A 12,049-nucleotide genomic window follows, 5' to 3' on the forward strand; every position below is an offset into this window, starting at 1 on the left:
TAAAGAAGATACGAGCGTAAAACAAAAAGGAAGAAAAAAGAGAGTAAGAAAAAACAAGAAATGGAGCAACAGATCTGAATGTCTTTTGTTAAATCCGAATTAAGAGTGGCAATAACACAAGAGTGACAACAATGGAGAGGTATAATCATTGATGTGCAAAAACAAGATTCTTGTCTCACCTGTGACTTTTTATAATTTTTTCTTGAGACAAATTATTATTTAATTTTAAATTGTTATTAGAGACAGACGACATTTATAGTTTTTAATAATTTTATGAAAATTTTAATAAATAATAAAAAAAATATTTTTAAAATTTAAAAGATAGTCATCATTTTAAAAAAGTTGGGACAGAAAATAGTCATTTGATCTTAATTTTTTAAAATAAAACTATATATTTTTAATTTTAAATAGTCAATTAAATATTTAAATAAGATGATATCACTTTTATATATATATATATATACACATACATATTCAAAATTAGAAAACATTTAGGGGTTGTTTGGTTCATAGATTTAAATATTATTTTGATAATCTATCTTTTATTATTTATATTACCTTGTTTGGTTTGTCAATAATAAAATATTTCAGTAATTTTCTATTATTAATGTTGACGTGACAGGTAATACATATGATAATCTGATTACCACCTTCACCTTACATATTAAAAGATTATCAAGATAATCTTGATTTTATTATAATTATATTATTATTTATTAATTTTTTGAGATAAAAATAAATTTATTTTAAATTAATATAATAAATATTTAAAAATAATTATATTATAAGATATTTAAGTAAAATAATTTATTATTATTTATTATTATTTTTAATAAAATAAATAATTATTTATATTTAATAATTATTTATTTTTATAATAAAATATTATGTAAATCTGTTTTTTTTAATTTGCCTCTTTGAATAATACACACCATCGAGACTTGAGCCGAAGCAAACAAAACTTTTCATGCAAATTGGTCTTTATAATTACAACTATGCGTACAGAGCCGGATAGACAGAGCCTGCTACCGTGGGGACAAGGGTAGTTGACTCTGCTGTTATTTTGTCATCCATTAAGTGAGGGAGATGATCACCAAGGTCTTTGTTGACTTGTACGTTTCATAATCTCCTTGTTGACTATGAACCTTATTCGATAAACAACTCAACACCACTTATTTAGTGGGCTCGAACTTGTATTTTCTACTGAATATTGTACTATCTAACACAACCAAAAGGAGACTGGAAATTTTGTCTCAGTTTTGAAGAGTAGAATGCTTCCAAGTCCAAAATGAATAGTTTGGTGTAATGCTTGGAAGTCTAATGGAGAGAGAGAGAGCCCCACTTCCCCGTTTTATTTTACCATATTAAAATCATGCATAGTTGTTGGTGCTTCTTCCAACTTTCTCTTTGACTTCCTTGAAGGCAATATACTTCACTGCATCATCACTTTTTTAGGCACCAACTTTGATTTATATGGTCTTCTCTGCAGTGTTGTCCATATACAGAAATTTTAACTTTGATTATTCAGACTGGAAAGTGGAAACTGCCCCATTATATAAACTAGTGAAGTGGCCACACGTATTTGTTATGTGGTCTTCAAATAATCATTCTTTTGAACTTCGGACTTGAGAGACAGCGGCTTTGGGGCTACGGCTGTGTATTTTTCTTTAGGTGAGGGCTATTGATTCTAGTATTTTTCAGTTTGCTCTGTTTAACTTGTTGGAAGTTGAATGATGCATATTGGTATTGTTGTTATTCTTTTTTCTTTTTGGTTAATTATTCTTAATGGGCAATTTTTCATTGATATCTGTTTACAGTATGATTTGTTCATGTGCTTCCATCTGTTTTTAGCCCTTAAAAGTAACTATTCTTGTGAGCAGGTTGGTGGTTCTGGTACTGCCAGTTGAATTTTGTCAGTAGTTAAAGTAAATGGGACTTTCTCTTTCCTTGCTCTTCTCCACTTGGAATGAACTCTTGCAGAACTTTTTTGGTATCAAAAACACCATGGAGAAAGTTGTTAAAAGGTCCACAAGCTTTGGGAAGAAAGGTGCAGAGATGGCCTTGAGAACAAAAAGCTTCAAGGAAGGAGATTCAGAAACCATTAGCAAGTCTGATCCATCTGATAAAAAGAAGATAGAGAAGTCAATAAGCTTCAAAGACTGGGATTCCGAGGTATCAAGGCTTAAGGCATTTGAACCATCTGAAGAAGAAACTTTTGACCGAGAGAGTTCAGGTTCAGTCTCATTGAAGGATAAAGCTCATGAGGCAGTTCAAATAACAAAACCCACAATATTGCTCCCTGAACCAGTGACAATTTTTTCTCCAAGGCCTGTTAGTGAGCTTGATGCTGCTGCCACTAAGGTTCAAAAAGTCTACAAGAGTTACCGGACAAGAAGAAATCTTGCTGATTGTGCTGTTGTGGTCGAAGAGCTCTGGTTTGTCTCTTGATGATCCAAAGTTCTTGGTGATTCACTGTTTGTTACTTTGTTCTTTCTGATATTTCTTATATAAATTCACTTGTGGCAGGTGGAAGGCTTTAGATTTTGCAGCTCTGAAGCGATGCTCAGTATCTTTCTTCAACATTGAGAAAGCAGAAACTGCTGTTTCACGCTGGTCACGGGCCAGAATAAGGGCAGCTAAAGTAATTCTAAGTTGTCACTGCAACTGAGTGATTGAAACATGTTATGTTTGTCTGCTTCTGACATTAAAGATGCAACTCATTTCTGTTTGTAGGTTGGGAAAGGTTTGTCCAAAGATGAGAAGGCTCAGAAACTAGCTCTGCAGCACTGGCTTGAAGCTGTAAGTCCACACCTTTCCATTTGATCGCTTAATTCACTGTTTGAAACTCTCAATCTGAATTTGAGTTGCTCTTGGAAGGATCCATTTGAATGGCAAAAATTCATATCTAATTACACTTTCTGTTGTAAATTGGTGGAAAAATTCTGAGGCTTTGGCCTTGATTTGTGAGCTTAACAAATACTCTTAACATCCTGTAATATTTACAAGGAACACTTTGCTTTGTCATTTCAAGTCAGTCAACTAAATTGCTGAATTTTTGTTTATAGAAAATGCTGCTTTGTTATGATCTTGATACAAACTTCTCAGTATTACGTTAAAACTTAAATTTGGTTTCGGGGCCTTGGATGAATTTATAGCATTTGGCGAGTCAAATGATTGGCAGGATATGTATCTTGAATTAGGTAGTCATCTACATAAATTTATGAAGCTTGATTGTTTCTTTTTGTTTTGCAGATTGATCCTCGCCATCGTTATGGGCACAATTTACATTTCTACTACGATGCCTGGTCTGATAGCAAGAGTACCCAACCTTTCTTTTACTGGTAAATATGCTAATGCTCATTGAATCACCTTCTTTACACAAACTGAATATTGCCCATCTTTTACCAATCCTCTGAACTTTAAATTCCCTCCTGAACTGAAGGCTGGATATTGGAGATGGTAAAGAACTGAATCTTGAGAGATGCCCAAGGAATGATCTACAGCGACAATGCATTAAATATCTTGGACCAGTAAGTTTTATCATCACTATATTTTGTACTCCTCCATCCCCACCTAAAAACCCCACATAATTTATTAGTCTATATTATGCTTATCCACTCCACCAATCAGTTGTTCATTTGGCATCTTTGAAATTTTTGTTAAGTTCTGTTAAGATCTTGATTTGCATTTGCAGAAAGAGAGGGAGGCATATGAAGTAACAGTGGAAAGTGGAAAGCTTGTTCACAGGCAAACTGGGGTCCTTCTTGATACCACAGTGGGTTATAAGTGGATTTTTGTACTTAGCACATCAAGAGCCTTGTATGTGGGACAGAAGAAAAAAGGTGTTTTTCAGCACTCAAGTTTCCTATCTGGAGGGGCAACAACGGCTGCTGGAAGATTGGTAGCTCATGATGGGGTTCTTGAGGTATATTAGTTGTGCCCATATTAGTCATTATCTCCCATGTCTCAACTGAGACAATTTAAGCTAACTTTTCTTTGCCTTCTTCAGGCTATATGGCCATATAGTGGCCACTATCTCCCAACTGAAGACAATTTCAAAGAATTTATCAGTTTTCTAGAGGAGCATAATGTTGACTTGACTAATGTAAAGGTATTTAAATCTTCAGGCCTAAAACATCTCTTCATATCAAGTATCTAAATTCACCATTCTTTCTGCAGAGATGTGCAATAGATGATGACTACAACTCATTTAAAGATACTGTTGAAAAGCCTAAGCCGAAAGAGGCAGAGGATGATCTCCCGATCACAGACTCAACAAAGACAGATGCGGTTGATGGTTCCAGGCCCTTCGGTGACGAATTTAACAAAGAAAATAGTAATGGCACCAATGCAGCTGCTGCGGAAGCGCCAGTGTATGACTTGTCAAAGCGTTTGTCATGCAAGTGGACCAGTGGAGTTGGACCTCGCATTGGCTGTGTGAGGGACTACCCGCCAAATCTCCAATCACAGGCACTCGAGCAAGTCAATCTATCTCCTCGAGTTACGCCTGGCAGCACAAGGAACTTTGCCCCAATTCCTTCGCCTCGACCTAGCCCAAGAATCCGTGTCTCACCAAGGCTTGCATACATGGGACTCCCCAGCCCAAGGGTCTCCACTAACAATGCCAATTAGACTTCCTGCATTCACAGAATTGGTGAGTGGTCTGCTAAGCAACTACACCTATATTCAGGACCTTGGGAAAGTAGAGCACTTTGTCGGGCTAACTGAGTTTTTGTATTATAAGATTGTTCAGTAAATAGTTTATTAAACAAAATTTTGTTCTTTGATTTACTGATGCCATTAACTATATTCATTCTTGTGTGGTGGAAGTAAGATATAATTGTTTCTCTCTACTTAGTTCTTACATTAAGCTCTGAATATGCAGTTACATTTGTAATTTTTGACTATTCCGCCGGCTGACCAACTGATGAACGTGGATTTGCCAAAAAAGGGAAAAAAAAAAAAAGGGCACGTGGTAGAAATTGTTACGCTAGTAAGTTTATCAAGTGAGATTTGTACATCAAAATTCGAAAATGTGTTAGATACAATTAGAAGACTATGGAAAACTATGTATGAAAACACATTTTCAAACGACATTTGATTGGATTTTAAAACTTCTTATTGACCGGTCAAAAAAAGTCAAAATATTGGATTTTTTTTTTTCTCATGAACATGAACACCCTCGCTTTCAGCAAGTATCTTAAAATGGAATTTGAAATCCAGGATAAAACATAATGATAACCATGAATTGATAAAGGCCAAAAGACTTATTCCCACCCAAAGTTTAGCTCAATCCCATGCACACTCATAGTGTTTTAAAAACTCAAATACTCACCAATTTATCAAAATTATCTGTTAGGGTTAAGAGTAAAATAATTGTTTTATGAAAACTTTTAAAAAAACTAAAATTTTATATTATTTGCCGCCCTTTATTTAAAAAACTAACAATTTTTTTTTTAAAGTTTGAAAAATTACCTTTTCTCTCCTATTTTTTTTTCTTCTCAGGGGACGATCTTCGTTCTGGTCTATAACTAGCCTTCACCAACTTCTTCTCTTGTCGGACGTTGACGCCCAACAACCGTCTTCGTGGTTAGATGAAAGCGTCTACTTTCGAAAAAGAGACAAAGCTTCAAGCTAGACGAAGACGAGATGGTTGATCTTCGACCGTCTAACGCTAATATACCATCTTTGTGGTCGGATGAAGAAGAATTATTTTCGTTCGATCTGAAGAGACGAAGACATTGTCTTTATCTCTTCGTCTGACAACTTTGTTATGATAGGAAACTTTGATGACGAGAGAAGACAATGGTGGGAATGTCGATGAACGACAGGAAGGATTCAAATTGCTCAAGAAAGAAGAAAAACTCTAGAGAGAAAAAGTGAAAATTTTAAAACTTAATCCTAAGGGGAAATTATTAGTTTTTCAAATTAAAAGATGAAAATAATATAATTTTTTAAGATTTTAAGATTTAATGTTAATAATAAAATTATATATATTTATTTTAAATACATAAATATATACACTTATATATATTATATATAATTAAATAATTTTAAATTAAAAACAAAATAATATTTAATTTTATAATAATATATATAAATATATATATTTATATATTTAAAATGAATACATATAATATCACCCTAACATTAAAAAAAGATAACTATTATATCGAACCTCGTTGTCAACGCCTTCCGAAAGTAAAAGCCTGCTTTCATCTTTTGTGCTTCTCAAAGCTCGTTCATTATTTTCAACTGCATGCCCTACACTTGAGAAAGAGAATCCAAGGGCCTCCCTCATTCGTTGGTTGTTGAACAATCTTTAAACCGTGAGATCTTATTAGTTCATATTCAAGTTGTTGCATTTAAGGAATTAAATCAATTCCCAAGTTTTCTAATATCTACTATTATTTCTCAGCATTATTGAACCAAAACCATTTGAACATCAAGCCAATAAAAACTCTGAACCGTCGGATTGAGAAGATATGGGGACCCACTTAGACGTGTCTCAGTCCAAATGGTCCCCGAAAAATAAGAAGGCACTGGTAGATGGAGTGCTATTAAATTACTGAAAACAGCAGTGAGTTCGGAGATCCTTTGTCGGCATGCATGTTGTCTTTTTGTAAATTCCGATGGCAACTCAGTAAACTGAGCGAAAGGGGTCGTGCCTTTTCATGGGTTTTCGCAAAGTTAGTGGGCCTCTTTTCGTAAAATTGCTGCAATTACAGGGACAGATTGTCAGTGTCTTTCCAAGGAATCGAGCGGGACGAGAGGACTCTGTTTCGGTTTCTTGTTTATGTTTGAATTTCAAATATCGAACTGCTTGTATGTAACCCACCTTGCAAGCATATCCAAAACAACCCCATTTCCCTGTCTCTCTGGTTTAGCCCTTTTTTTTAAGATTATCATTCCTGGTTTGACATTCGAGTATTACCTATTTGTCTTTTACCTCTTCTCTTTTATAGATCTTTAAGACTTTTTTTCTTTGGTTAATTTCATATGTTCGTTTGGGCTTTGTGTTCTGAAAGCAGCGCTGTTACTTGCTTGTTCATCTCAAGTAAATGGGTGCTTCAGGGGGGAGATGGGTTAAGGCTCTTATAGGACTGAAGAAGCCAGAAAAAGATGACAATGTAGGCTACAACCTTGAGAAATATTTTGCTTTTTCCCCCCGTTTTTGATGGTATAGTTACTAATTAATGTTCTTGTATGCAGGAAAAGGTAGGTAGTAAGAGCAAGAAATGGAAGCTGTGGAAGAGCTCTTCAGGGGATATGGGGTCTTCATTGAATGGTTTCAAAGGAAACCGCAGAGCAGCATCAGAGTGCTCAGATTCTTCTCCAAGAACTAATGCTTTCACGGCTGCAATGGCCACAGTGGTTCGAGCTCCTCATAAGGATTTCAGGGTTGTCCGGCAAGAATGGGCTGCCATTCGGATCCAAACTGCTTTCCGTGGCTTCCTGGTAACTGCTTTCCCCAATTCTTCATTTCCCCCCTTTTCTTTCAGGGTCTTGAGGATAAAAAGATATGTTACCAATTCCAAATTGGACTTTGGCTGTTCTAGAGACCATAGGTTTAGATAGATCCCCCTCAACTAAGAGAAGTTCATAATTGTAAATGGACAACATATATTTCAAAACAAGAGCAAAATTTTTTTTTTGTAATTTGATGTGCATTTGAATTGATATTTCACTGCTGTAGAATAAGAGAATTGATATTATCTAGCAACTAAAAATAAATAAATCTTGAATCTTTGTTGGAATGCAGCATAAGTACTGAAATTATTAATGGTGATTATAAATATAAGCCTTCACCATTCTTAGGAATTGATTTCATTTGTGAGGACCGTCTAATAATTGTAGGCGAGACGGGCATTGAGAGCTTTGAAAGGAGTGGTGAGACTCCAAGCTCTGGTTCGTGGTCGACAAGTGAGGAAACAGGCGGCTGTGACACTGAGGTGCATGCAGGCTCTTGTTCGAGTTCAAGCCCGAGTTAGGGCGCGCCGGGTAAGAAAGTCAATGGAGGGCCAAGCTGTGCAGGATATGCTTAATAATATACGCACCAAGGATGACATTTTGAAAGAAGCTGAGGTACCATAAACCTTCACTTGTGTTGCAAATCCAATTTATTTTTCATTAGTAGAAGCATATCATAAATTCAGAAAGTTCTCAACATTTAGTTTTGTAAATTTTTAGAAAGGATGGTGTGATAGAAAGGGGACCCTGCAAGATATTAAGGCAAAGCTTCAAATGAGGCAGGAAGGTGCTTTCAAGAGAGAAAGAGCAATAGCATATTCTCTTGCTCAAAAGGTATAAGATAAACATGATTTATGAGTTTAATATGCTATCCACTTTCATCTAAATAAAGGGATCTAATTTCTTGTTGTTCAGCAATGGAGTTCAAACCCCAATTCAAATAGTCGAATGAATGGCTCGATTCCATCTATTAAGAATCAAGAATTTGACAAGAGCACCTGGGGATGGAGTTGGCTGGAACGTTGGATGGCTGCTCGGCCATGGGAGAGTCGATTGTTGGAACAATCACAAGCTGACCAGTCAGAAATTACTCCCCCCTCAAAGACTTGTGCAGATTCTATTCTAGGTTCACGCCCTAAATCTTCAGAGCCTTGCTCAGTAAAGATAAAAAAGAACCATATTACCACTAGGATTTCTGCTAAACCTCCCCATATTAGGCAAGCAACTCGTTCATCTTCTAGCCCAAGTTCTGAGTTCCGATATGATGAGAGTTCAGCTTCATCATCAATGTGCACTTCTACAACTCCAGTGTCTGGGAACACATTTTTGCCCTTGGATAGAACAGAGGAGAGTGGTAATAGCCAGCCAAACTACATGAACCTCACTGAATCAACAAAGGCTAAGCAGAGAATCAATCATTTATCTCACAGAATTCAAAGGCAATCCATGGATGAGTTTCAGTTCCTGAAGAAATCAGCCACTTTTCTTAACGGGGATTCTTAGAGCAGTGCAAGTTCTGATCCTTCAATCAATATTTCTAAACCATTTTACCTGCCATCCCCAATGGATAAGAGCTTGATGAAAGTATGAAAGAAAGGGGGCAGGGGTTTGTATGATTAGATGGACTAGTTTATGCTTAGTGAAAAAAGTTCAACAGCTTGTTGTGCACCGTTATTCAGAATCTGTATTTGTAAATTTGTTGTTCATGGTGTGGACTAGGAATTCATTCATTTTTTTTCTTTACTTTTATGGTGATTCAAAAAATTTCTTCAAACGAAAATCATTTTCAACAGTTTACAGAATACAAAGAGCTCCAAGAATAGAAAACATAGGCATATCATACAACAATGTTCATGTTCTCTTTATGACTTTAAGCTTTACCCTGTGCTTGAAGTTGAGGACAATGCCATATTCAAGTTCTGGAGGTGTTTCCATGTTGGGAGAATGTCAAAATAAATAATACCTACATAAATGTATCAATGAAAGCTTTGTTTATTGCAAGGTAAATTTCTCAACAATGCATGCACCGGGCCCTATTCCGAAGGGTATTAGAGCATAAGGATGCCTTTGCTTCTCTTCTTCGCAGTTTGGCTCAAACCTCTCCAGCTTGAACTTGTCTGGCTTTGGAAAGTTCTCTGGGTCTTTCGCTAGAACTCCGAGTGCTAACCAGACCCACGCACCCTGCTCATCCAAGAAACAAATCTAACAGAGTCAACGTACCCATTCGCTTAGACAGGAGCTGCTTTCCACTTGAGTATTATAATTTATAACAATAACATGGGGAGATGGTAGCCTCCTATCTCCAATTCTTTTGCTGTTTCTCTTGCAACTAATGGGGATACTAAATAAAACCTCATAGCTTCCTTTATCACCCATAATCAGACCATTGAACAATTTAATTATATTTTCCATTCAAATTCATTTCAGTTCATATAAGTGAAGTAAAACATTGACTGATATACAATAAAGCTTGCCTGATCAAGATAGGGAAATTTGTGTTGAAGGTCACGAGCAGTTGGCATCTGATCTCTTGGACCAGACCCATCAATCTCTGCAAGCAGCTTCTTTTCAACTTCTGGATGTCCAGCAACTAGATAGACAATTGAAGACAATGTAAAAGCTGTTGTTGCTGACCTGGCCAGTAGATGCTCGAACATAACTGCACTGATGTAATCAGGCATAAAAATCTTCTTGGAAACAATCCTGATTCTCTTGCTTTTTATGTGAGTGACAGCACTTCCTTTGAATCTTGGTTGCTCTTTTTAATTTTCTTTGATACAATTTCATCAAGCCGGCCCCTCAAATTCCTATCAGTCCCGTCAACTTTCCAGCCCATAGTGCCAGGTATTCTCTTCAGGATCTGCCTAAATGGCTCTTGAAGTATAGGAAGAATGTCCTTTTATGATTAAGAAAGAGCCTGTCAAATCCATCTTAAGTTGAGTTGTGAGTAGATGTGCTGATTGATTACCTTGTCTTGGTTATCAAGACCGTTAATTGAATCACTGACAGATTGCCGATTCGACAGGCCAAAGTTGACCCCAAAAGCTGTGGCTAATTTAAGGGAAAGATTAGAGAAAGTAATGTCTTCCTCTTTAAAAGGGTCCAGATTTTGAGTTGCAGATTCAATGAATGATTGCATGGTGGGCACCAGACAAGCCAGGTGAGATGGCTGGTACACTGACAATATAGTGTTTTGCATGGTGGATCATATCGCATCCCTGCAAAGTACTCAAATTGCATGAAGCTTGCAGATCATGTGCACTGCATACAAGTTCCTCCAATGCTGCAACTAACATAACAAACAGAGAATAAGCACCTGGTAAAGAAAAGACCCCTTCTGATGAAGAGGGGAAGCTGAAATGGGTGAAGGAAAACTTCTGTTGGGAATGTCTCTGAATTTCTTTATTCCAACTTCTCTACAGAGCTCTGAGTCAGCTATTATTATCAGTGGTTGTCTATCCATATGAAACCTGCTTCACCAACTTTGTAAACCCAATTATATATAACAATATATATACATATATACTTTTACATTTCCCTTCTCAAATCTCCAAGCTTGAAACTTAAGAGCAGTGAGATAAAAAGTCTGACAGATAGCATGATCTTCATCAAAGTAGCTTTAGGAAGAGAAGTGTGCCAATATCTCTTCTTATTTATGGGCTAATCTTCAAAAAACAATGAATCGAAACCAAAACATGGGTTTCTTCTGGAAGTCTTTTTATAGGGGGCAGACAAAGCACCAACCAACAAAAGTGGTTACCACAGAAAAAAGGAAAGGACAAATATATATTAACAATCGTCTAATGTTGCTGCAATTCCGGAAAATATAGTCAAGAAAGATTACCCTCTCATAATTCATCTGAAAAACAGTGGCAAATTCTAAAAGACACAAAATTTCATGACAATATCGCAATCTAGTACAATTGCAGTCTCTTGTTGTAACACAGGCAAAGAATGAAAAGCTGCAACTTACCTGAACTAGGGCCATATCGTTTGGCAAGTATTGAAAACACATCAGGACCGTACTCCGCCATTAAAGGAATGTGTCCTACCAGTGGAATTGGTGGGGAGCCGGGGACCTTCCTGACTCCCCAATAAGGGCCATACAGGTAGCACACAAAACTCCACTCAGTACCGCCAGCAGTGTGAAGATTGTTGCTGCAAAGAGATTACTTGTGAAAAACCACTCCATATTCATTAAGCTTTGAAGAAGATAATCCAGTAAAGCCAAGTTCTATGAGTGTGAGAAACTCGGGCTTGACTTGGACAGATCTGTGCGCACCTGAGTGAGCATCTTTCTGAGCATTTTGTATCTGTCGTCTTATGAATGATGATGTTTGTGAATTAGATGCCCAACCCAATCGTGAAAATTAAAAAAAAAAAAAAAAAAAGAACACCACGGTTATGGTGTTTTTAATCCTCCAATGATGTCGTTTCATTGCAGCTCCATTTAAATATATAATATAGAGTAGATGCCCGAAGAGTTAGCTTTAAGCGTCAAAGGTTGGAGATTTCAAGCAGCGGAGAAAAATCCAGATTGTTTAATCGAGAGACCAGATTAAACACAGTTGACTATAGA

At 36.5% G+C, this 12,049-nt stretch overlaps 2 protein-coding genes and 1 pseudogene across 2 annotated transcripts; 2 read left to right on the plus strand and 1 right to left on the minus strand.

The window, feature by feature from the left end:
* The first annotated feature begins 1,219 nt into the window (after positions 1-1,219).
* LOC123194289 (IQ domain-containing protein IQM1-like) lies at positions 1,220-4,853 on the plus strand. The gene is made up of 9 exons (XM_044607459.1): positions 1,220-1,671; positions 1,881-2,435; positions 2,527-2,641; positions 2,734-2,799; positions 3,253-3,341; positions 3,443-3,530; positions 3,695-3,925; positions 4,010-4,111; positions 4,180-4,853. The coding sequence occupies exons 2-9, from the start codon at positions 1,930-1,932 to the stop codon at positions 4,630-4,632; spliced, it is 1,650 nt and encodes a 549-aa protein (XP_044463394.1). The 5' UTR covers positions 1,220-1,671; positions 1,881-1,929; the 3' UTR covers positions 4,633-4,853.
* Positions 4,854-6,584: 1,731 nt separating this feature from the next.
* On the plus strand, positions 6,585-9,213 carry LOC123194562 (protein IQ-DOMAIN 6-like). The gene is made up of 6 exons (XM_044607818.1): positions 6,585-6,825; positions 7,032-7,130; positions 7,213-7,458; positions 7,858-8,085; positions 8,191-8,304; positions 8,386-9,213. Exons 2-6 carry the CDS (start codon positions 7,062-7,064, stop codon positions 8,971-8,973), a joined length of 1,245 nt encoding a protein of 414 aa, XP_044463753.1. The 5' UTR covers positions 6,585-6,825; positions 7,032-7,061; the 3' UTR covers positions 8,974-9,213.
* Positions 9,214-9,222: 9 nt separating this feature from the next.
* On the minus strand, positions 9,223-11,340 carry LOC123194563 (annotated as a pseudogene).
* Between the last annotated feature and the right edge of the window lie 709 nt (positions 11,341-12,049).

Source organism: Mangifera indica, chromosome 13 (assembly GCF_011075055.1).
Source record: "Mangifera indica cultivar Alphonso chromosome 13, CATAS_Mindica_2.1, whole genome shotgun sequence".
In the NCBI taxonomy this organism is placed as follows: Eukaryota; Viridiplantae; Streptophyta; class Magnoliopsida; order Sapindales; family Anacardiaceae; genus Mangifera; species Mangifera indica.